Here is a 26321-nt window from a genome sequence, read left to right as displayed (position 1 = left end):
TCTTTGAAGTCTATTGACATCTATTATCCCTTACTCTTTCAACCTTCTTACCAGAGGATGTTGGCTGACATTATTATTTACCTCATTAGTGTTATAATAGTTGTTATGGGATTCCAAATTTTAATTATATTGCAGTATGCACTGCTCTGTTAGGAATCTTTCACACAATGAAGGAGGTACCCCATGGAATCTGAAAAGTACATTTGTTGTATATTTTATCTTTGTTTAGTTATAGTCTGACTGACAAATTAAAAAATAGCCTTCTGGAAAAAGATTATTTGAGCGTCACCTGGCTGGCGTGCAGGAACTTGAAGAATACTTTATATTTCTTTGGTAAGAGTTTATACTTCAGTCTTTCATCAAAAAAAAAAACAAAGTAAATAATGGAAGTTAATTAATTTTTAAAGGATATTCATAATTGAGGAAAAGGGGACATTAATGTTAAACTTGGTTACACACTATTCATGGATGTTCATGGAGATTTGCAATTAATGTTTAAGTAAAGGAGTCTTATATAGACAATGCTCTTGGGCGTTGTGGGATTTTGGGGGGATGGTGCTGTGCGGGGCCAGTAATGGGTTCTTTCTGCCCAGCTTATTCTGTGCTTTTGTGATTCTGATTTAGAAAGACATGGCAGGGCAGACTGCATTTATGTGTGCAGATGCACAGTGATAAACAACTTTCTCAAATCCTTAAATGAATGTGTGGAGCACAGCTTTTTCTTCTTAACATCTCACCATTGACTACCTTAATGCACTTCGCTGCCATGGGTGTCGTGAATTTGGGTGAGTGATTCTGAATGTTTATGCATATTAGAGACTTTCACAGTGTGCCCTTACACCAGTCTATTTAAAGTGATTAAGAATGTCAATCTAGGAAGGCTGTGAAGTGCTTCTCAATAGGTATTTTTCAAGTAGAGCAGGGCAGTGAAATCCTTTGTACTTTATATATAGGGAATATAAACCTTTGTATGCAGGGAGTATAAACATATGTCTATGTAAAAAGCAGAAAGAAAGCAAAGTAAGAAAATTATAAATTCAGTGCTGAATTTTGGGAGCAACTTAGAGCTCTTGAAGATATTAACTGAATTATTTGCATCTAAAATAGTAAACAGAAGTAATCAAAATGATTTTAAATTATTAATAAGCCCAAACTGCTCTCATTTATCTTAAAGTAGGAGAGAAAATATGAGTGAAGGGAAAATTAACCAGTCTTTTTTAGGACATCACCAAGTATGAGGATCTAAGGGCATGCCCCATTGCTGCACTCATGTGTGGGAGTAATGACGTCAGATACAGTGGTACTGAGCTCACCATGACAACCTTTTCCTTTTGGGTAACAGTTGTCCGTAAATTTTCAAAATAATTTCAACTATGATCTACTAATCACATGGAATGTGCTTTAGGTTTGTATTAGGACTGAATCATTTGGGCATTAGTTGTAGGATGATAAAAGTTTCTATTTCCAGCTACATAAATCAGGACTAGTTTCAGTAGGTAGGAGGTTCATTTGTGATGCACTAGGTAAATACCATCCCTGGTTCCAAGAAACATTTTTGTGTTGGACTTGTCCTTCACTGTTGAGTAGTGTGCTCTTATCCCCATCCAAAAGTTTATACCTGTTTAGGGACCTATTATAACATATCATTTTATATTTAAATATTTTTAAAAGTGTAGCAAACATTAGGAATTTTGCTGAAATAAGTTTGATCTATTTTTGGTGGAATGATAATTTAGATTTTAAAAGAAATATGACAAAACTGTCTGATTTCTGGCACTCCAAATTTCTCCATGGAACAACAGAGAGAAAAATTCCTTTAGGAATTTTATACTTCCTTCAGCATATTTCTCCTCTGTCACATTGTGGCTGTCACATGGATGCCCAAGCATCTCAGGACTTCTGTTGTGTGGATGATGTTTGAAAATATTATCAGTTGATGTCCTTTCCTTCCTAGTAATAAGTTTCATTTTCTGACAGAGTTAATTGCACAGCCCTCCTTTTCATGTTAAACAATGTGGCAACAATATGGGGTTGGTTTTGGTTTGCCCAAACTTAGCTTTGTTTGTTCAGACCTGATGCAGGACTCATGGCTGATGACTGTATTGTAAAGCACTAATTGCATTTGTACCAACAAATCATGACCTTTGTTAGCACACAGCCACCCACAAGTGTACCAAATTCCATCTGAATGCTGGGGAGATCGCATTTCTTCTCACATTCTCTTCCATCGTGAATTTCTTCTTCCACCTAACTGCTTTGCTAATAGTAAAATTTTTCTTATGATAAGCAAGAAAATCTTGTATTTTTAGATTTGCTTCCCTAGCAGACTCAACCAGAAACTTCCTACATTTTTATTTATTGCAGCAGATATAAATGGAACATTTGCTCCCTTCCCAAGCATAACATTTTGCTCTTTTGGGTACACTGAGGACTTTCACTCAAGTGTCACAGCCCTTGGTGGTGTGGTCTTATGGAACACTTGAGTTAGATATGTCTTGTATTTTCTCTGAGAGCTTGCTATCATTACTATATTAACATGAGCTGCAAGTCATATTTTGCCCCAAAATTATTCTCATGCAATAGGTGATGCAAGTCAAATTGTGACCCAAAATTATTCTTGTTGTATGAAGAAAAAATTTTGTAGATTTTGAAGATAACAGGGTAACTGAGAATCATTTTATATCACATTACTTCTAGATAAGTGTGATTCCTGGGTGGAATCCTGAGCTGAATTTCAAGATCTGACTTCTAATCACAGTTGTGGATAAGCAAGGTAGATGGTATAGATTTCATAACTTATTTTCGCCCTCTGTGCTTCTCTGTCACAATACAGTTACTTTAGTTTGTGGACTGTGTCATAATCCAATGTTCTTAATGCAAGTAAGTATCAGAAGAGACTTGAAATTCAGTTTTTTAAATTTCTTTAGCATTACTATAGTATCTATATTTAATCCATTTTAAACCAACTAGTGACCAAACTTCTGTAGAAATGTACAATACAAGTCCATGAAAAAGTTATGTTTATTTGATTTATTCATGCAATGTAATTAATATTTCCCATTGCCTCATTTTATTTCTCTGTAGTAACACAAAAATTCATTAGACTGATAGGCACCATAAATTTAGATAAACTGAATTTTCAGCTCTTATTCTTGCTTGCGAAAAGCTATACTGATAACATCTGTGAGCAGATGAATGCTACTCTTATGTGAAATCTTACTCTAAAACATTGAGTATTTCTTCCACTTGATCTTAACCTGTAAGGGATTATAGAATTTTTGGCTGGGTTATTTTCATGTGGTGATACTCTACATGGTAAGGATGGGGAGCTGGAAGGCATGATGAAGATGCTTGCCAAGAATAATTGGCTTCTACTGTGTGGAGCAGCCCTAATATTGTATTACAGTATGTAATTTGGGTGTTCATATTGCCTGTAGTTCAAAGCATTTCATTAATCTGCAGCAGCAAGCTGAGCTTCCTTTGGGCTGTCTCCTTACATATTTACTGAGCAAGCTACAATGCAGCACTTGAGAAAAGATTGTAATTTCCAAGTATGGTCAGAGTTCTTTTTGGAATATAAAGAAATTAATCCTAGTCCTCTTCTTTCCATTTTTTTTTTTCCCTAATGGCTGTCATATTCTGCTAATTATTCTTGTGGCTTTCTATTAAATCTAAAAACTTTGCTGGCACATGGAGGTGGATGGCAAGAGTAGTTGTGGAGCTCTCTGCGGGCTGGTAAAAGCATTGTTGTATCCTTATATACGTGCTATTTATTAAACTTTAGCAGTGTTCTCAAAAGCAGGCTTCTGCCAGTTCAGATTTGTCATCTGTAACATATGGAGACATTGGAGTTCTTTGGTCGGTTGAATCTGTCTTGTTTTCTTGTCTCCAAACACTTTTTATGTGCTTCTCCTACTCTTTATCTGTACATATGCCTTTAGACCCTGCTCTGATATTTTTCTTCAGCTTGAAGGGATGGGAGAGATTGAAGGTGCATTTCTCCTCATCCTCAAGGAAAAGCCCAAACACTTTAAACTACTTAGGTCTTTACCTATCCACAGTCAAAGCAAAGATCATCTGGATTCTAGAGGAAGTTATGAGTTGTCCTCAGAATTTTACAGGGCAGAATTTCTGTAGGAATAATTCAGGTTGGACATGGTTCTAAACAAATGGATCCAGTTTATGATGTCTTTGTTCATTGCAAGAAGTTTGGACCAGACAACCTTTAAAAGGTCCCTGCGAATTTGAACTGCTCCATGATTTTATGAAACTATGAAGCATCACTGGGAGGAGGTAAAAAGTATTCAACTTTAGGACTATTAGGTGCATGTGGCTCACTTCACTGAATCATCCCAGAGGAGAAAGTAATTTGTCTGATTTTATATACAGAACATACTTTGCTGCTGTGAGCTCAGCAGCACACAATCCAGCACAGCCTCATCCTGTGTCTCTTCAAGTTAGACACACCAGGGTGGCCCAAGCTGCAGTTCACCAGTGCCTGTGCCTGGCAAGCAAGGCCACCAGCACTCAACCAAGCTCAGGGACTGTTATTTATCTTTGAGAAAAAAAAATGCTGTGTTGACAATTAACTCTTTCAAGGTTTGTGGTAATATGAGGTAACTGTGTATATTATGTAAAACACACATTTTTGCCTTTAACATTTCATTACCTTAACCACTTGTCCAAACTCACTGGAACACATAGCTTGTCCTGTTTGCTGGACTAACTTTACAGACTTATCTTCTTACTCCTGAGTTTGAATTCATTTGTATAAACAAATGCAAGCTACAGGCCACATCCTCACCTACAGTAAATCAGTTTAGTCAGAACACTCACCCACATTTAAGGTTAAAACAGGTTGTGAAACCCATTAAGAAGCAATCTCGAGTCACAACAATAGTTGTGTCACAGAGGTTAAGAGAATCTACCTGATAATCAAAGCCTGATTCAAAGTTTCTTATGGCAGAATATTCAGCTACTTGTTCTGGCTTGCTATGTGTTTATTTCTAATGAACACACATTTCTTTTAAAATACTCAGGTTTTAATTTATTCTGGTCACTTGCAGGGTTTCTCAGGACTCAGAATTGCGCTCAATCCTGTTCAATATCTTTACTGATTATCTGAATTCGGGGATTGAGCGTAGCCTCAATAAGTTTGGGGACAACATCATGTTGGATGGTAGTATTGGAAGGCTTTAGAGAGAGGTTTGGGGATGTGAGATAGATGGGCTGAATCTGACAATATGAAGTTCAACAAGGCCCAGTGCTGAGTCCTGCCCTTGGGTCACACCAACCCCAGGCAGCTCCACAGGCTGGGGCAGAGTGGCTGGAAAGGAGCTGGGGGTGCTGGTGACAGCAGCTGAACATGAGCCAGGCTGTGCCCAGGGGGCCAAGAAGGCCAATGGCATCCTGGCCTGGATCAGCAATGCTGTGGCCAGCAGGGCCAGGGCAGGGATTGTCCCCCTGTGCTGGGCCCTGCTGAGGCCACATCTCAAGAGGTCAAAAAAGAAAACACAACCACCACTGTCATTTTACAACCTCTATTCATCACTCCTTTTATCATTCCTGACAACTCTGGAGTGACACCAGTGAAATTCTGGTTTGTTGCAGTCAGTGGGAGTTATGCACAAGAATTCATTTGAGTTGTGGTTTTAGCTGCTGTTTTATCCTGTTGAAAAGTTTTATAAACTAATGACTATTCTCTATAACATTTTCCCTCTTGGAAAATTCACTGTCTCATTCTGAAGTCTGACCAAACTGAGCATCTCTTCTTGTTTTATAGCTAATCTCATTCTTTTTCAATCAGCTCCTTTATTCCTCATTGAATTTCATTGTCTACCACAATGATTTCCAAAACAATCAAAGAAAATGTTCATAATAACTATATTTGGTATTTCTTAACTCCTCATATCAGAGACTTCCCTCTAGCAGGTACAATAAGCTTGATGTGCATGCTGCTGGACACCAGTGCCGACCAAACCTGCTCTATCACTCCTTCTCTCAACTGGACAGGGAGAGAAAGAATAACAAAAGGGTCACAGGTTGAGATAAGGCCAGAAAGAGATTACTCACTGGTTACCATCACAGGCAAAACAGACTTGACTTAGGAAAATTAGTTTAATTTATTAACAATCAGATCAAAGTAAGATAATGAGAATTAAAACTCAAATATTAAAATCTCAAAATTTTAAAGTCACCCTTCCACCTTGTCCCTACTTCCTGTGCTTAACTCTGTTCCCAGTTTCCTCTACCTCTTCCCCTCCAGTGTTGCAGGGGAGTGGGTAATGGAGGCTATGGTTAGTTCATCACACATTGTTTCTGTCACTGCTTCTTCCTCAAGACAGGACTCTTTCACCTGCTCCATCATGGGGTATCTCCCACTGGAGACAATTCTCTGAGTGCTTCCCCAGCGTGAGCCCTTCCCACTGACTGCAGTTCTTCACAAACTGCTCCAGCTTTGCTTCCACGGGCTGCAGTCCTTCAGGTGCCCCACAGAGTCACAGGTCCCTGCCAGGACCTTACTGCAGCACAGGTTTCCTGTGGGGTCACAGCCAACTCCCAGGCATCCAGCTGCTCCAGCATGGGTCTCCTCCATGGGCTGCAGCTGCCTCCCCATGGTCTGCACCAGGGGCTGCAGGGGAATCTCAGCTCTGGCACCTGGAGCACCTCCTGCTCTTCCTTCTGCACTGACCTTGGTGTCTTCAGGGCTGTTTCTGTCACATAGCCTCACCTTTTCTGGCCACAATTTGCTCCTGCACAATAACTTTTTTCCTCTTAAATACATTATCCCAGAGGTATTGCCACGGTAACTGACAGACTCAGCCTTGGCCTGTGGTGGATCCATCCTGGAGCTGCCTGGCACTGCTTAATAATATAGTTTAAAAATTGTATGTATCTTATTTTTCAATACTTGCATTTTAACTGATGACTGATGACATTTAAAATGACTATGCTTCCCTAAAAAATGTTGAAAGACTTATATTTCTCTTGGGTGACCTGATTTCACCAGCAACATGTAGAGGAGCTCTGCTCCAGTCAGCTGCTGATGCTCTAATTCTTCAGGAGAAAAGTGGTGTTGGCCCCCAGATCTCAGAACAGTTTATTTTGTTTTTAAAATGCAATTGCCGGAAATGGTGAAGTCCACACATGAATTTTGTTACTGGGACTAAAACCATTACTTTTATTTTTCCTTCTTTTTTTTAAAAAAAAGCTTTTGATAACTTCCATGGTTCAGTTTTGTGTTTTGTAGGTTGGATCATGCTACTTGGTTTGGTTTTTTTAATTTCTGTTTTGATTTTTACGTATTATGTTCTTTGTCTTTCATATTATCCTGTGGTTTGACAAAAAGCAAAATGAGAAGAAAAATTGGACTTGCAGGTGTAGAAGGGGAGAAACTTCCTATTTGTCTATATTGGAAGAACATTAACAGAAAAAAAAACTAGGGGAGAAGACCCTGAATGTTAATGGATTTATGCCATCTAACCCTGAATATCTCTTGAGTACTACTAGAATAATGTTTTGAATATATTTATAAGTAGTTAAGCAAAAAACAAGGAGATTATAAAAATATTTATGACAATAGTAAAAGTTTTGTTAGAATTACCTAACTAAAACAAGGCTTTATGCACCATCTTAGTCTTATACTTGTAGGCAAAAGGATTATTCACTTCTTCAGCACTGTCACAGAGAAGTATGGAATTTTACAAGAGATGGAGGACTGATCTGTACATTTTGTAGAGTAAGGGTCTGATTCAGCACATATTCACTGGGAATAATCTGACAAGAGTATCCATTCTGACAAGAAATTTTACACATTTATATTTAGTGATTTTTATTTCTTGTTTTCATCATAATGTCCATACAAATATATATGAAAAGGGCTCTTCAGCAAAATCCCGATGGGAGCAGTGTAATATCCTTTAATCCCCAAAGACTATTACAGAATTGCAAACATGACAGCATCGCCATTTGAGCCACACACTTTTTACAAAAATGGCTTTTATTTTCTCAATTGCTAATTTAATCACAGAGTGGTGGAAACTGAAAGGGACTTCTGCAGGCCACATAGTCCAATCCCCCTGCTTAGGCAGTGCCAGCTGTAGATTATGTCCTGATGGCTTTTGAAGATTTACAAGCATGGAGACTCCACAGAACAACCTGTGCCAGTGTTCAGTCACCCTCACAGGGAAAGTTTTGCAATGTTCAGAGGGAACATCCTGTTGTTTAGTTCATGCCTGTTGCCTCTGATTTTGTTCCACTTTGAAAACCTTTCACTTCTCTCATTATGTTGAATCAACAGCAGTATTCTACTTGGAAAGAAACTGGCTTACAGCTGCAGAGGAAATTGATTTGAGGATATACCCTTCCCACTAGAATAAGTATTTTTTCTAGGATACAAAAAATAGGACAAGAAAGCAACTTGTGCAATGAATCCATTATTGAACTTCTTGCCCACAAGAAAATTCTCTCATAACTGTTGGGAGAAAAAGAAATTTAAAAAAGAAACAGACCTGTTCTCAAAATTAAGTTTTTTTCATGAAAACAATAAAAATATATTAAAAGGACATTCTACCACTTGAGCTACTTGAAAATCAAGAGCTTCCCCTTTTTGCTTCATTTTGGGCAAGGTTGATTGCTTGATGAAAAGGCTTACTACTTTTCTTCAGTGAGAAAGTGACGGTGGTCCTTCTAGCAAATTCTTACAGGCAGTGGAGTAAGGAATGTGTTAGTACCATGCCAAATTGGTCAGAGGGTCAGAGAGGCAGGGAGCACTGGGTAGGGATGCATGATAACAGAAGAACCTTCTTTTGGCTTTTCTGGATATTTGGTAATAGGAAAGAGTGGATTTAAACACTCGCACTGCAAAATTTTGGTGTGCTTTGTCATTGAGGCAGTGAATTATTTAAATATACTCTCTATACTGAATGCATGTTCTCCTGCTTGGCTTCAACTGAAAACACTTTTTTTTTTTTTTTTTTTTAAATATTCTGCCTTACTATGGCATCTCAGGACTGTTTGTTTAGGTGAATTTGCAAATACTTTATACAGAAATTCTTCTAGACTTTGGGGCAATTTATATCAATACGAGTAACTTTGTTTCAGACCTTTTTTCCAAAAAATACATAAAATGGTTACAGAAAAAATAGAGCCAGCACAAGTTAGCAGTCTCACACAGAGAAAATGAACCATACAGTGAGAGCCTAATGATACAGCTCTTTTTTAAAGGAATCAGAAGTTTTTTATTTACTCTAAACTAACTGTTATAGGCCTGTTTCAAGAGCCCAGTAAGTTCTTCCTGGATATCTGCAGTGTTTCTGTTATCTGGTCTCATAACAATATAAGCACATACTTTTTATCCTTTTGCCCTTGACATAGAATCTTGGTACACAGAGATATTGTTACATGAGATATTTGGTTTGTTCTAAGACCATGAGAGGAATAAAATCTGTTTCAGAAATAAAAATTTGTGTTTTTCTAGATCCTCATTTAATGTGTGTTTTGTTTGTACAATTCTTTATGCACTTCTTTTTTATTATGTAACTTTAATCAAGTATTTTGACAAGTTGAGCATGGAATTTATCATTTTCCTCCTATTGTACCCAGAAAGTTTCTACCTTCTCTATTCTAGGAGATAAGGCAGTTTTCACAGCCTAAGGGTAGTGCTACTTGTAAAAAGCAGTATATCCTTGTCATTTGGACTGTCTCTGTATGTGTAAGGCTACTAACATGTACAAGGAATTTTTCTTTACTTTGAGAAGAAACTTGGAGATATTCCTAGCATGGAAAAAAATGAGTGTTATGAGCGGGACCTTAAAGGCACTTGATGAGAAACCTCCTGCAGTTGAGTGGTTTTCTCAGATGCTTATTCTAAAATCTGATCAATGGTATTGGTTTGCATGTGATTGTAGAGAGATGTGCACAAATTTCAAGATGTTGAACAAAAATATCTTTCATAAGTACATTTTATCAACAGTTACACATGTGAACACTCCACAAAGATAACATTTTAAGTCACAATATGTGTGATTTTTCTCAGTAGATATAAAAAAAATTAAGTTGCAAGAAAATGGATGATATTTCTGTTCTGAATAAGAGCTAACATGGCTATAATTAATAGAAACTATCAATATTGACTAAATATATCAGTCACTTCAATTTTAGGCTATCAGTTAAGTCTTTAAGTATGAACATCCTTATTTACAGAAAAAAAATATTGATTTGAACGTCTGAGGATTTTATTGAAATGGTAGCTGTAAGAGAAACTGAAAAGTCTTGGTTCTGCAATTCTGTTGCTCCAAACTTCAAGCAGTAGGCTGAAGAACAAGAAGACGGACAGAAAATTTGGGGATGATGTCCAGGGTCTGAATCTCACAGTAGATCATAGATAAAATGGTTTGGGTTGGAAGATCATCTACTTCTAAACCCCCTGCCATTGGCAAGGCCACTTTTTTTTCTGCCAGACCAGATTTCTCAGAGCTCCATCCAACCTGGCTTTCAACACTTCCAGGCAGGAATGAGGCATCCATAGCTTTTCTGGGCAACCTGTTCCAGTGCCTCACCACCCTTGCAGTATAGACCTCCTCCCAATACCTAATCTCAATCTGCTTTCTTTCAGTTTGAAGCCATTCCCCCTTGTCCTGTTATTACATTAACATGTAAAAAATCTATCTCCATCTTCCTTGACTGTTCCCTTCAGGTACTGGAAAACCACAATTAGGTCACCCCAAAGCCTTCTCTTTTCCAGGTAAAATTATACCAATGCAATCTTTCCTCATAGAAGAGATGCTCCAACCCTCTGATCATGCTTTTCTTCTCCTCTGGACTTGTTCATGCAGTTCCATGTCCTTCCTGTGCTGGGAGCCCAGAGCTGATGCAGCCCTGCAGGTGGGGTCTCAGCAGAGCAGAGCAGAGGGGCAGAATCCCCTCCCTGCCCTGCTGCCCACCCTGCTCTGGGTGCAGCCCAGGACACGTGTGGCTCTCTGGGCTGGGAGTTCCATGGCTGGGGCATGTCCAGCCTCTCAGCCGCAGCTCCCCCAATTCCTTCTGGGCAGGGCTGTTCATCTCCAGCCTGTGTTGATACCAGGGGTTACCTCAACCCACATGCAGCACAAGCACTTGCTCTATTAAGTATCATGGAGTTCCCATGGGCCACATGTTCCCAGCTTGTCCAGATCCCTTTGGATGACATCCCATCCTTTGGGTGTGTCAACAGCACCACCCAGCTTGGGGTCATCTGAAAATCTGCTGAGGGTGCACTCAATCTCTTCATCTGCATCACCAATGAAGATATTAATTAACTCTTGTCCCAACAAAGACACCTGAAGGCACCACTTGTCAGTGATGTCCAGTGGTATTCTGAGTCCTTGGCCACAACCCTCCAGATGTAACCATCCAACCAATTTATTATCCATCTAGTAGTCCACTTCTCCAATTCACCTCTCTCAGTTTAGAGAGTAGGATGTTGTGAGGGACCATGCAAAAGGATTTACAGAAGTCCAGGACATCCACAGCCCTTCCCTTGTCCACTGATGCAGCCAGTCCACTGCAAAAGGCCACTGGGTTGGTCAGGCAGGATTTATGCTAGGTGAAGCTGTGCTGGTCTCTCAAATCACCCCCCTGTCCTCCGTGTGCCTTAGCACAGCTTCTAGGAGGCTCTGTTCCATCATCTTCCCAGGCACAGAAGTAACCTTGACAGGTCAGTACTTCCCAGGATACTCTTTCTACCCTTTTTAAAGATGGCACAATGTGCCATCTTTTCCACTCACAAAGGACTTCTCACCTGACTGCCATGACTTCTCAAATATCACGGAGAGTGGCTTGGTAACTATATCAGCCATTTAGCTGAAGACTCTGGGATGTATCCCATTAGGTCACATAGACTTGTCTATGTTAGGGGTCCTTAGGTGTTCACAAAGCTGATCTTCCCTTACAATGGCTTTGCTATCCCAGTCTCCATCTGTCTGTCCTCTCAAGAGGTGTGCAAAGAGAGAAAAAAAGATTGTGACAAAGATTTGTTGAGTACCTCAGCTTTCTTTTAATCTGTTGTTACCAGTTTATTTTTAGCATTGTTTATCGGGGGTGCACACCTTCTTTGACTTTCCTTTTCTGGTTAGACCTTCCATTCATTTAGAATAGCCTGGAGGTTTTCAGAGCTTCTTCCAGCAGCCTGCAGCTCCAAAAGACAGTACACATGCCAAGACTCTCTGGATCACATCACTGCTTGGCAGAGTTCTTGTCTTGCCTCCAAGACACTCCCATTTTAAGGCAAGCTGTCAGAGGCCTTCACTATGTCCTTGCTGAGTCAACTCTTTTCCAGGATCTTTGCGTCACTTAGATAATCTCAACTGATCAGACAATAATGAAGAATCTGTACTTATTTTTTGATTTTGATGTTTTGAAATTCATTAAAATACTACAAAGACTAGTACAAATACACTTGAGTGCTTTTCTGCTTGAGCAGAAAAGTATAATATTGCTTTTTGTTCTCCAGGAGTAGCAAAATAACATATATGAAAATCGTGACAAACCATTACGTAAAGTGGACATTCTACATAAGTATTGCCATATAGTAATTTTTTCTCTTCAAAATTTTTGAACAGAAATCATTCCCAAATAACCATGTGAGTTAAAGTGCAGCCATCTATGGTGGTGTGTTAGGCAGTGTGCTAAGAATCAAGTCTTTTATAAACACAGACAGCAGAACACTCTTTAATAGCTGTGCAGTGCCAAATGATTACGGTAGAGCTTTTTCTTTCTGCTAGCCTTTCATTCGTTGTTTTTCTTTTCCTATGTACCATATTGAAAGCTACATATATTGGAATTGCCTGTAATCTGTAAAGTGAAAAGAGAACACTTGCTGTCACTTCCTTTTTTCTAAAAGCATATACAAAATAACATGCAAATTCTTAAAGCAGTTGGTGTTAAAATGTTCTCTTCCTCATATTAGAGTCTAATGAGACATAAAAGAACCTTTGACATTTCAAGATGCCTCTAATTTACAGAAGTTAATCTGTTTAAAGACTTCATCATCTGGGTGGGAAAGCTTGATCATGTGTCTAAAACAAAAAAACCCAATTGGTATATCAGTCCTGGATCTAATTACAGGGTGCTATCTTAGAGGTAACAGAGAAGTCAGAAACAGTGTTGTGAGGCTCTCAAAGCTGCACAGCTGATAATTATTCTTTTATTCTTAGCTTAGTGGCACCGGAGTGTTATACTTGAAAAGCTGTTAACCTCAACATTTTCCACCACATTGTATAACAACAAAAGTGTGGGCCAAATTTAGAGCTTTGGTACTGTTCAGGAAAAAGCTTTCCTACGGTTGTTCTGCCCTTCAGAACTGCAGGTGTGCTTGTTTGATGGGTACTTTGCCATCATTTAGAAAACCTTTTATTTCCATTTAGATTGGTCTGACAGCTCTGAGTTCTAAGAATTGTCAGGAGGTGCCAAGTCCAGCAAGTCTTAAGCCTAGCACTGGCCATCAGAATTTTACTGAGCCTGAGTGGTCAGTCGGGTCCCCACAGCAGTCGCAGACCCTTGAAGTGTGGCAGTCTGAAGTGGGAGATTGTGAGAAGCAACCTGAGGGTGAGGTACTTGTGAGTGATGGATTCTGCTTTCTAATGTGCTTTGAGATGTACTGGTAAGGTAAACAAGAGATAAAGATTTCTGAATGTAAGGTGCCATTGGTAATGTATATATTTTTGCTAAATAAATAGCAAACGGAACATTTTATTAGTTTTACCTGAATATTGTATCCCTTGAGTTTATTTTGTGGTTTTCATACTTCTACATACTCTCTTAAATATTAGAAGGGGTGTTAAGAAAGAAGATCTTGTTAAGAAAAACATGGTTCCCAATATCTGATTTTCAAGAATTGCTATTGGGCAGACTTCAGGCTAGCAGGAAAGTAACATCATACAAATTTGTTTTAATGTGTTCAAGAACTAGTGATCTGTGATGTGTGTTGTATCATAGACCATTATGGATTCCCTTTCAATAGATAAACAGGCTGGAAATCCTGACTTTATTGGCCAGGAAATTCCTTTGGATGAGCATTTGTAGTAAGTATGCATCTGAATGACAGAGTTACAGTTTAATGGGAAGGGTTTTTGTTGAGTGTTGTTTAATGTGTTTACTGAAGTGGCAAACACTGCAAAATTTTCATTAAATGGTTCTGCCAATTAATCTCAATTCAAACTTCTTCCTGTGTTACTATTTTTCAGATGATAGTGAACTTTATTCAAAATTGTAGGGTGTTTTTGCAATAGCCACAAGTATGTGAAGTTTGAAAGTTGTGAGGGAACTTGAAGTTTCTGAACATGTGCTCAGAAACATAAAAAGATACAGGTGTAGCATCCAGGATGTTGTAAAGTAATGCACTGAGCTATTTGGCAGTAGTTCATGCTGGGATGTTTTATTTGAAAAGGAGTTTTAGTTAATTTCTTTTTCTGAGTTTTGCTTGTCTGACATTTTTAAAATAGGGTAATTTGATGTGAAACAAGTCAAGGGAGATGTTATAGATGCCCATAACCAGCCCACTGAAGAAACATTTCTCTCCCTTGGAGGAAAATTTGCATGTAGCTGATCTAGATGTGTCCATGCCAGCCGTTTCAAAACTTGATGTTTCAGATACACGGCTTGCAGGATGAGATGCCTGGGCTAGAACTCACTCAGCTCTGAGTTCAATGTGGAGAAGCATTCTTGCCTTCAGATCTACATTAAAATAAAAAATAGCCAGGCTTAGGTGAGGCTTGCCCTCTTTATATAGGATTATTTTTCTGAAATCATTTGCATACTGACAGATTTCCTGTTGTTGGGGAGTTATTGAAGAAGGGTACATCTTCCTGTCTGTAACTGAAACTTCTGCAAGACAGTTAGTTCCAATTGAATATTTAGCAGTTTTGGTAATATCATGGTCAGTTCCCATATTGTGTTCCTATGTCCAGTTCTAAAGCCTTTTAATCGATTCTTTTGTGCTTATAGACAACAGGCAATACTTTGTGCCTGCTCTACTGCGCACACACACACACTCACACACACAGAGAGACTCTGGGTTAGAACAAATACGACTGCAGTTATTTGAGCACTCCTTTGACAGCTGGCGCTTCGGCGGGCCGGCGTGGTTCGGGGCACTCACATGTGCTCTTACACCTTCCCCCACGCTTCTATAAAGGTTGCCCGGCTGCTTTCTGATGGTGCCGCCGTCGGTAGGTAAGAGAAGGGCGGGGAGGACGGCTCAGCGCTCCAGCCGGCAGGGGCTGGGTGGCTGTGGGAGGCGGTGGGTGCCTGGCCAGCCGAGCCCCGCGCTTTACGCGCCCTCCCTGCCCGGCCGCGGGGCCGGGGCGCGGAGCGGAGCCGGAGCCTCCCTCAGGGGGCGGCGCTGCGGGCGGCAGCGGCCCCGGGCGGCGGCGAGCTGAGGCCAGGGGCGAGCTCCGCAGCAGCAAAGTTACTTGCCCGCGCCGCCCCGGTGTCTCCTCAGGGCGCGGCCCAGCGGAGGGGCAGCTGCCCGCAGCATGAGGGAGCAGCGCCCGTGTCCGGGCTCCGGGCAGCGCAGGATGGGCGCGCTGGCGCTCCCCGTGAGCCCTGTGAGACGCTTGCGAGCTGAGCGCGCCTTTCCCTGTCTTTTCGCAGAGGAGGCCTACCAAAAACTGGCTAGCGAGACCATGGAGGAGCTGGACTGGTGCCTGGACCAGCTTGAGACCCTGCAGACCAGGCACTCCGTCAGCGAAATGGCCTCGAACAAGGTAGGAGCCCGCGGGCTCGGCCCCGCCGCCCCGCTCCCCCCGGAGCGCGGGCCGGGGTCGCGGCAGCCGCGGCTGCGCTGGGTCAGGGGCGGCCGGAGGGGTCCGGGCGATGGAGCGGCTCCGGACGGAGAGACTTGACCAGGGAAGCAGTGTCCAAACGTAGGTTTGGGAGAGGGAACGGGTTATGTTGTGGTTTTATGCACCAATTCTTTTAAATTTCAGTGCAAGTTGTAAAAGTGATGCAGGTCTTGTAAAGCTAAACTGTTTTCTTGTGTGCGTCAGTTTAAAAACAAAAAGAGATTGTTCGGGGCTGCTGGCAATTATCTCCTCAGTTGCTCCTTCTTTTCACAGAACCCCATACAGAATTAGGGATCTTTCCTAGAAACGGTGTAGAAAGTAGCATGAAAGGTGATAAAGATAGCTCCTGAGCCCAGAGGAGCTGTATGGTGGATTCTACTTGTAAACAATGATGATGACACCTCTCATAACGCTGTTTGTTATGAAAGAACATGCTCTCAACCAAAGTGCCATCACAATAGGCACCTACATCCAGAGGTGTGCTTCTGCCACAGAGTGCGCACTTCCTTCGCATCTTGGAAGCTGAGGATTTGCATTAGCTGGGAACTCTGTGATGGGATCTGCTATGGTCTGTATGGCTTCGGCTTTGCATTTTGAAATTGAGTTTCCATATCTTTCATCCATAAGTAAAATTTCTTTCCTGATTTTGATTTTTAAGAAATATGCAGATACATTTCTGGAGCTAGTTTTTTTAAAGGTGAATTAATAAAAGTGCTGTATTACTTCAAAATTTAGTTTTATATTTTTGATCAACTGAGTACTTGAACAACATATACAATTAGAAATTATAAGAAATCTTTAATTACACAGGATAGTTTTGCTACTGTTATGTCTGCAAACGCAGCTGATGATATTTTAGCATCTTTTAACCATTTCAATTGTAGTTAATATTTTAGGTTGGAAGATAGTTTTGACTCAGATTCTGCTTTCTTAGTACTCTACTGTCTTGCTTTGACTGCTCTTACCAAGTATCTGCTGTTTATTATTGACTGTTTTTAAGTTCCTGTTGAAGTGTGCCTGCATGTCAGTTATGAAGTGTCTGTACACTTGTGCAGTTTAATCCCACAATGTAATATTCCCTGTGCTTTTCTCGGCTTTACAGACGCTTAGCACGAATTTGATCTCTGTTTTAAGAGTTTCCTGCCTGGCATTTCGCTATTCTCAGAACTGCGTTTTCTGTTTTTATTGCAGCTGAAAGATCTTGTTACTCAGTACCTATTGTGTATGCATCTGTAAGCTACAAAGTCAAGAGTTTCCAAGGTTGTTCCAGCACTGTTTAACCCTGAGACTTTGTTTTCACAGGGAGTGAGATCAGACTGACACAGGCAACCTGGTCTTTTCTTGCTAACAACTTTGAACACCTGTCAATTTCCTGGCTTGTGATGTTTGTATAACCATTCTTTCACAAAATGCTGCATTTTCTTCAATTATTTATTTCTTAACTCCCTATAATAGATAAGATATGCAGTGTCTTTGATTAACAGTGAGGGTAAGCTGTTTCTAGAATGAGGTAAAATTAATTGCAAATCAATGTTTTAAGGGTTTGCCAAGTATATTCAGAATTTTACAAAAAGAGGACATTTTAAAAATAAAATTTGACTACTGATTTGGATTTATAGGTAGACTTAGAGGTGCTGCTGAGTTTGATACTATGTTTTGTTTGTATACTTGTTTGAATAACTAAGTATTTTCACTGTATTTTTGGAAATCTAACTCCTTGTATACAAATTTGTTTGTATGAACATCTTTCAGTGTTCATTTGGGAGGTTTTTGTTTTGGTCGGTAAAATAATTTAAAAAAACCCCAAAGAACAGACAAAAACACTAAAAAAATCCATACCAAAAGCAACAACAAAGTGTAAATCTGTGCCGATAACAAGCATGTGAACAATCTTGAATATAAACCAGCAAGCCCGTACCATAGTGTGAGAATAATTAATGCAGGAGGGTTTTCATTTTGGGGTACAGCAGTTTATTCTGAAGAATAATTTCAGTTCTTCTTGCTGAAACATACCCAGCATTTATACAATGCCTCCTGTTGTGATATAACTGCAAACTTCAACACTCTCAGTGAGGCATATAGATAAATTATACTACTTTACCGTAGTGAGAAACTGAAGAAGAAATGCTTTGCTCAAGGCTGAGAACACAGACTTCAGTATAGAAGTGAACATGCAAAAGTACTTTGTTCTCAATCTGAAGAGTAGGTCCTGTAAAATCAGATGGGAAAGTCAGGAAAAGGAATGTTGGTGGTACAGAAGGACATAGTTTCTCACAGCGTTTCTCTTTTTCCTTTTGTCTGGCTCTCTCAAAGAACTAACTCACAAGACTGACTGATTGGTGATGGGGTGATTTTTCCCCCTGGTCTTTCAACTACTTCCCTTACTTATTTCTCTCCCCTTTATTTTGTATGCAACAGCATTCACATCAGTATTAGTTTTCTTTATTTGTGTGAACAAATGCAAGACATAAGGGGCGGCGTAAGAATTGAACTCTGCACTAGGTAAGAACTTCTGTCCATTGTGGAAAGACTGCCATAGTAGAGGGGAAAAAAAAACAGGATGGGAGCAGTATTTCATGTCCTGAATGCTTGGAGTAATCCAGGGAGTGAGTCTTAACTCCAGTCGCCTTCTATGCAGTGAGTTGACAGTCTGAACTGTTGGCTTCATCTGTTTGGAATCCCTTTACTACTGTAATGCTTGCGTGGGACTAGCATTAGCATATCCCAATCCAGGGATATTTATTTTGTTTACATGCCCCTCAAGCTCAATTAGCGGTAGTCTATGACGTGCCAGCTGATGGCTTTGAGTGACGGAAAGTGGAGTGACGCAGATACATAAGAAGATCCTTCTTCTCCCTGCTTAAAATTGATTAAAGCAGTAGTGACAGGATGCTATCCACAACCTCTGGATGTGCCCTGGTATGTTGTGGGACTAAGTGTTTACCCAAAAACTTTGAAAGCAGGCTGTAGATCTGTTCTGTAGGAAGCCTGCTGTGATGCTTGGCTGCATTACATCAGTATGACTGAAATATCCGGATGATTTCCCATTTTCCAGCCATCTCCATGATACAAAGATTTCCAAATTCTTGCAGCCATTGCATGTGAAGTAACTGGTGCACCCATAGGCATAGTTTGTAAATCAGTGTCGTTTTGAAAGGACATAATATGTATTTGTATGGTCACTTGTTGTGTTATGAATCTTACATAAGTAAACAGTGGTGTTTACTTACATTGCTGGCTTCTGAAATGGAGTTCTAGCAGGAGAAAACCAGCTTTTTAAAAGTGCAGGAAGTTTGTCATCTTTGCTCTCCCCTAGAAAGCCTTTAAAATTTTAAAAGGCTCCAAAGCAAACATATAAGAAGCACCTTAAATTCAGAAAATTGACTAAAATGTCTTTCATTTTTGGAGAACTGTCTGGTTTTCTTTATCATGTAATCTTAATATTGCCTGATGTTAGTGGACTGTAGTGTTGTTGTGTTTTTCTGAATAATATTTTCTTGAACAGATAAAATGTAATTTTAGGAAATAGTTTGCAAAGCTGGGTCATTAGAGGTAGGATCTCAAGGCATAATTGGATGTAATTATTTAATTGTTCAGATTTCCACATATCCCAACCCATATCACCTTTTGTTAAACTGAATTGTGAGTAATATCTCCTGAAAGATACGGGGTTTAGGAGGCTACTAACTTGTTGATTGTGATTTCTAACTTTAGATACAGCTGCACTTTGATGCACATATAAAAGCAAATGATATTTTAAAATTTCCAAGTTGCAGAGTGATGATTTTTCGATTTTTTTCTTTTTAATATTTTCTTTCTTTTTTTTTTTAATGAGCAGCATCCTGGGGTTTTTTTCCTGCTAAATAAGATTAAAGCAATATTTAATAGAATTTAAATTTTCTGAGAGAAGAGCTGTCTTCTTCCAGTATGTAGTTTGTCACTACCTAGTTTATGTATCTGAGTTATTCTGTCATAGACAATACACAAATTAAAAATTCCAGTGATAAAGGTGAAGCAATTCCTCTCTGTTAGACTGACTATTTGTAGATTAGTCAAACATGGAGGAGTATGTATAATGAAACTTGTTTGCAAAAGTGTATTTTCACTTCTGTAATCCCAATTTTGCAAGCATCTCTTGTTGGGTGCTTTATGTGCCTAAGTATCTGAACTTAGACATGGGAAAAGTTTCAAACTGAGTCGTTTTTGTTTCAGCTTTAGCTCTCCTGCAGATGATGTTTTTTGCAGGATTTGCTAATAACTGGTAAACAGCAAGAGTTTAGGAGATGTCAGTCATAGGGCACTTTTTTCCCACTACAAGTGCAAATGAACACCCTTGTCCAGGAATCTCTTTTAGGTATTAGAGCTGAGAAAATTTTGATTTCATTTAGTCAGACCCTGTTAACTACAAATCTACTTTTAGAGTATAGACTTTCTTATAATTGTCTGGATTGTATACCAGTATGTGCAAATGCTTACAGATTAGAGTAGAAGTTATTTACAGATAGTTACTAGTGCTATTCACTTTTTTTTAAAAAAATTGAGATTTCTTTTGGTGATTTGAAAATACCCAAAGTACCAATTTTATCAACCAGCTAATGTCAAAGCCTACCCTAATGTAACACAGGACTTATATTAAAAGTCCTGAACTTTTCACATTCTATGTACATTGAAACAATAATCTTAATGGTACTTTATTTTTAAAAAATACTTACCTATAAATATTTAATGTAAACCAAAATGATACTTGAAGGCAACTTGAAATCTGTTCAGTTACTTTTTTTTTTTAACATTTCCTCCTCTGCTACTTTGAGCAGTTTTGTAATCTTAGAGCTAAAAAGTATTTTTCCTTTCATCTTTTCAGCCCTAAAAAGCTCACACAGGTAACGGGTGGCTGACTAACATAATATCTGGGGAAAGAGTGAGGCTAAGTTTATTACTTAAGTCAAATGATATACCATGTATAAATCCTAAAATTCTTCAGACAGAGGTGCTGTGTGACCATCACTGTGTTTTCCCAGGAAAGCCCTGCTGCCAGCATTCCAGCATGACCCTTGCTGGGGTGAAAAAAGCAGGGCCAGAGCCCCTTGGCAGCTCTTACACAAAAGCCCCCACTGAATGGAGAAGCATTATTGTGTAACCCCAGGCTGACAGTAGCTCTCTGAGTTTACCCAGGCTCAGAATAAACGGAGCTGATGACAGACTGACTTCTGGTTTAGTCCATCCATCTGTTTTATCATTGTCTTGTTCTGTGAAAAAGCTTAAGTGCTGTGGTGGCCAGTACTTTTGTATGGTCCTAGATAGGCTGTGTCTAGACCTAATCAACGTGACTGAGTCTTTTGTTAACAGGCTAGATTTTACCGTTGTCTTTTTTCTGTTCTTGCTTCCAGCTTTGGGGTTAGGTTCATGGCACAGTGAGGAGCTTGTCTTCAAAAATTACCTTTTGTATGTAAAAGCATATTTTTTTTGTAATGGATTTTCCAAATGTGGAAGCTCAGCTGGAGTAAAATTATCTCCTCTGTCATAGCCACTGGTTAAATTGACCTGTTTCCAGTTATGGGACAAGATAATATGTCATATCCACTTAAGAGGATTTAAACATCGGTCATTCTCTTGGGTTAGCTACTGCATATAAAAAATAGGTGCTGGAAACATAGCACTAGAAAACAAATTTGTTGTTTTCATGAGTGAATATAGGGTTTCTTATGTGACAGTCCTCTTATATAATGTCTGGCAATGCCATTGCATTTGGCTGGCTGACATTATGGTTTAATTGGGTCTTAAATTTTCAGATCTCTCTAAGAAAATCGGAGAATTTGATTAGCTCTTTAGAATGCTGCTTGTGATTAAGATTGTGATTAAAGGGCAGCTGTTAGCAAGAAACTGCTTGTTCAGTGCCGTGTCAGGAAAGTTTTTTATTCATTAAAGATTTCAGTTTGTACAGTGACAAATAAAGGTATACTGAGTGGCAAGCCTCAATTTTAGTTAATGCATACTTGTGTGGCTTCCCCAATTTTATTGTACTTTATAGCAAAAGAAAAGAGCAAGAGTATTGTGGAGGTAAGAAAGGACTAATTTTCTAGGAAAACTGCTTTCTTTCCATTCACTGAAACCAAACTGAAAGAATTTTAAGACCTTTGGGCTTGAGTGCAGTTCCCTGTACACAACTTCACCTGCTCTCATGCAAGACTTCTCATGCTTCTGGAGAGCAGCAGGCTTGCTCTGGGGTAACTGCAGTGATGAGTGAGGTGTACATATATGTACACATAAAAAAATAAAAGGAGAAGCACATTCCCTGCTGTACTGTACAGGGATGTGCTGCAGCAAGATAAAGGGTGAAACTTGCCTTCCTGCAGATGCTTTGCACCAACCACTCTTTATCATTTATGGACACTTCCATCTTCTCAAAAACAAGTGGATGGAGTAGTGGTGCCACTTCAGCTGTGGGTGAATCTCTTCTTTACAAATCCTGCTACTTCCATAGGGGTTGTGGGGTTGCTGACAAATGAGAAAAATCATGAAACATAGTTTTTTGCTAGGATAGTGAAGTAAATGTGGTGAGTGAGGCTCAAGGCAGCTGAGCTGTAAGCAGCCCTTACTCATTGTGCAGGTACATAATGGCAGTCTCTGGCCTCCTTGGGCCATGACAAGCGGGCAGTTGTGATTTCAAAACATCTTAAATCTGTGCTAGGGTCAGCCTCTTCCACATTTTTTGGGACTCTTCCCCAAAAAATTATCCAGCACCGGCTATCCAGTTCTGCGCCAGTGAAAAGGATCCTGGAGTTCATAGACATAGACATCACTGCTTTTTGAAAGGTCCTGGGTGTAAGAGATGTGTAAAAGAGACAGTATGCCTTTCAGAGGGTTGCTATTATTTAACACTTGCAGCTTTTTAGCTGCTTCTAAGATTGCAGAGCTTTTTGGTCCCTAATAACTTGATAATTTTTTCCATAAATATAAACAAATGGTACATGCCAAAATACAAACAGACCTTTTTCTGTAGCCTCTTTAATTATAGGAAATACCACAATATGAAAGATTCTTTCCTTTAGCATAATGGGACAGAAAAACAGACAAAATGTTACAGAGTAAATAACTGAGGTGTAATATGGGAAAACTACATTATTTTCAGCCACTATAATAACAGATTTTAAAATTATTAATTTTTTCCAGGAATTGAACTATTTAGTTAAGATGCAGACATCACTGTGGCTTGGTTTTTTTTTCTGTATTTACAAAAAACTTTTTTTTTTTCCAAAAACTCTTATTTGGAAAGGTTTTTCATGGGTATGCATATCTAATAACTTCCTTCTTAGTAATAAGGTGGTATTCATGACAACTGAAAGGTATAAGAAATATATAAATACTTGTGGCTCCTTGTGACAGTATTTAGAGCCAAGAATGCTGTCACTGTATTCCTGGTAGAGTGCTGCTTTAGTCAGGGTTAGACTGTAACATATGAAAATTTTAGGAAAGCAGTGGCCATCCTTTATTTTTTTCCTAAATCAATTTTGTGTTTCTAATAAGAGGCAGCTTCTACTATTATATGAAGTTTTGGGACAACAAATGCGGTATTTGCTGAAATGTCACTTCAGACTTTGTCTCATAAAGACACTCTACTAAGAAATTGTTGTCCTGTTTCAGTTATATTTGTAGGAGTTTTGGTATCATCTGCTACAACTTTACATGTTTAGGAGACTCACCACAGGATTAAGTATATTGTAGATCGATATTTCCCTGTCTGTGATTGTTTGTTTGTTTGTTTTTAATAAAGCTTATTTCAGTAGAAATTGATCCCAGTTAACTCACAACCAGTCCCCATGTGAGCTGCAAAACTGAATCTAGGCAAGCTAAGGCATGATAGAAAGTGATGCTACTCATCCTGAAACCATGTGAGCAGGGCAGTGGCCAGCGCCTGCCTCTTGAGCTTGTTCACCTCTGAGCCGGTCAGAGGTGAACCTGCTCTGTGACTGCCCTGTTATGAGCCTGGTGGGCACAATGTGCTGCCTTGGGGGGCTGCTGCTTCATCTGGGTCAACAGCCAAGGGGCACACTGCTGTGCTAGGGCAAGTTCAAGTTCTGCCTGTTGTTCTCTCCGTTTGCCTGCCCCAGGTGTTGAAAAGAAGCTGCACAGACAGCAGCACCATCTCCAGTCTCCAGCAGTGGACAGCACTGAATCAAGTTAATGTGTCAGGCCTGATTACAAGATTCTCTAGAAACAAAATTTAAACAGCTTGCTGCTTTTATTAAATTGTAGCCCACTAATATATTGCTGATGAAAATGAGCTGGTTGAATACTTGTATAAGAGCCTACAGCAAGACAATTACATCAACTTAACCTTCCACTCAGAATTGCTGCTGGTTTATGCAAAATGAAGTCAGTGTTAATTTTATTCTGGAATAAACAGCCAAGCCTTACAGGAAATATATATGGTTAACTTCAACCTCCTAACCATTCCACTACGTCAGTCATATTACCCAGATGTGTAAGTCCAGGAGTATTTTTTGATGCATGTAAAGATGTGCAGTTGTTAATTGAATTTGTTTACATGATTTAGAGGACCTGTAAAAGCAGGCATTAATGTATTTAAACCAGGCTATCTGATTTGTGTTCAAGGCTGAGTGTACAGCCTTAATGCAGTAGTTTTATCCAGTGTTACAGACAACCTCACAGTGCCAGCTGAGATGTTAATATTTTCATAAACATGATTTTTATGATCCGGAATCAACTGTTATAACAGAGAAGTTTTTTTCTAATGACCAAGAGTAAAATAAATAGCAATAAAGATGCTTTAGTTACTGTTAAATCAAATTCTAGGAAGAGGACTCCAAACTGAGGAGGTAGAATTTTGTAATAAAATACTATTCTCTTGTTTTATACCTATATCTGTCAATAGATTCAGAACCCCTGCACAGGTTGGTGCTTAAAAATTGTTTCAGTTGCAGGGACTAGATATGAAGATATATTTTCCTACTCTCTTCCAGTGTGGTGGTTTATACTGAACATTGTAAAATATAAATGGAAGGATTATTTTATGTACAAACAGGGACTTTTCATAATACATTGTATCCCACTTTGGTGCTTCAAAGGGTCATCGAAATGAAAAGCAATTTTTAATAAGTGAGAATGTGATTAATGTGTACTTGCTGACACAAGGAAGCAGTTGATTGTTTTCAGAGCTGATTAGAACAAAGGAAGGATAAACATTCTAGGTTTCCTTTAGTTTTTGCTCTTCAGCAGTATTTCTACAAAATTCATCCCTGGTACATGGAAAAAGTAGTTCAACTCTAATGAGTAGAAGGCACAGTAGAGCTTAGAGTAAGAAAAAAAGAAATAGCAGGATAGTACTCTTTCACCTATAGAGTATAACACAGTCTATTTAACAGAAACAAATAAAAAGCAGGCTGCTGGATTGACAGTGTGGACCTGAGCATCTTCAAGTATGTTTTAATGAAAAATTGCCAAGACAGACTAGAAAACAGACTTTTTTTACAAATGTAATAATGTTTTGAGTAGTTAATGTGTTTGCTAAATTTTATTGGCACCTTGTTAAGTAATAACAAATATAAGGAACATTTGAATTTGTATTTTTAATGATTTTAGAACTTTAAAAAATAAATAAATAAATTTGTTCTTTGCTTCTGCACATGATTATGTAGGTGTGCTGCTGCTGGCTTTACATGTGGTTGATATTAAGTATGTCAGCAATAGTGTTGGTAAGCTTTGTGGCCACAATAGTGTCATTGGAGAATTTTTTACCTCCTGTAGAGTGAGGACATCCTGATACCTTAAAAATTATGCATGGGTAGTATGAGAGTCTCCAACAGTTTAGTTTTGGCTGTGTTTTCTCCATGCACAAAGGGACTTTCTCTACAACTACACATGAAACAATGTTTTCAGTTTGGTAGCTGAAATGAATGAATGAAATAATTATATTTGAAGGTTAATTATGAACATGTTTGTAAGGATGTTTCTTTACTGAACTGTTGTTATTTGGATTAAACTGCTCACTTCTTTGAGGTTCAATAGGAGCGTCTCAGAACCAGGGGGACCAACAGATACTTGAGACCTTGCAAAATGCAGTGTTTATTTTGCTTTCTAAACCTGTAGTTATCAAGAATACTTCCCTCTTAGCCTTAGCCCCTGTTCAGCTTCCACTGCCACAGAGAACTGGAGCCTAAAAGTACTTCAGCAGCCTGATCCAGATGCATTTTCGCCTGAGATGTAACGCGTGTCGAAGCAGACCTTGTGTTTGGTGTTGCAGGGAGAGTGCTCCGATTGCTCTGCATTTCTGCCCTCTGCTGCTTGCTGATCTCCTGGGCAGAGGGTGCCGGCTCCTGCTCCTGCTCCTGCTGCTGCTGCTGTGAATGCTCGCCCTGCTGATCCAGGCACAAGGATAGGAACCGCCTGGGCCTGTCCTAAGCAAACAGGTCCGGGGGAAAAGGGGCAAGCCTGACCTATGCCGTGGCCAAAGCAACAAGGAGAGATGAGGGTGTCATTTTG

At 39.4% G+C, this 26321-nt stretch overlaps 1 protein-coding gene across 7 annotated transcripts in view; it reads left to right on the top strand.

The window, feature by feature from the left end:
• The window catches only part of PDE4D (phosphodiesterase 4D), a 353397-nt gene that overhangs the window by 290377 nt on the left and 36699 nt on the right, over positions 1-26321 (top strand). For 6 of the 7 annotated variants that reach the window (XM_014268998.3, XM_005489768.4, XM_074533512.1 and 3 more), the window contains one exon: positions 15631-15743. In XM_014268998.3, coding sequence (XP_014124473.1) covers positions 15631-15743 — 113 coding nt within the window. Of the gene's footprint in view, positions 1-15630; positions 15744-15790; positions 16390-26321 lie in introns of those variants that run through there. The other variant, XM_026795168.2, reaches the window with a different exon arrangement.

Source organism: Zonotrichia albicollis, chromosome Z, assembly GCF_047830755.1.
Source record: "Zonotrichia albicollis isolate bZonAlb1 chromosome Z, bZonAlb1.hap1, whole genome shotgun sequence".
Classification (NCBI taxonomy): domain Eukaryota; kingdom Metazoa; phylum Chordata; class Aves; order Passeriformes; family Passerellidae; genus Zonotrichia; species Zonotrichia albicollis.
Note: the sequence above shows the minus strand (reverse complement) of the source record. Positions and strands in the feature narration are given on the sequence as shown.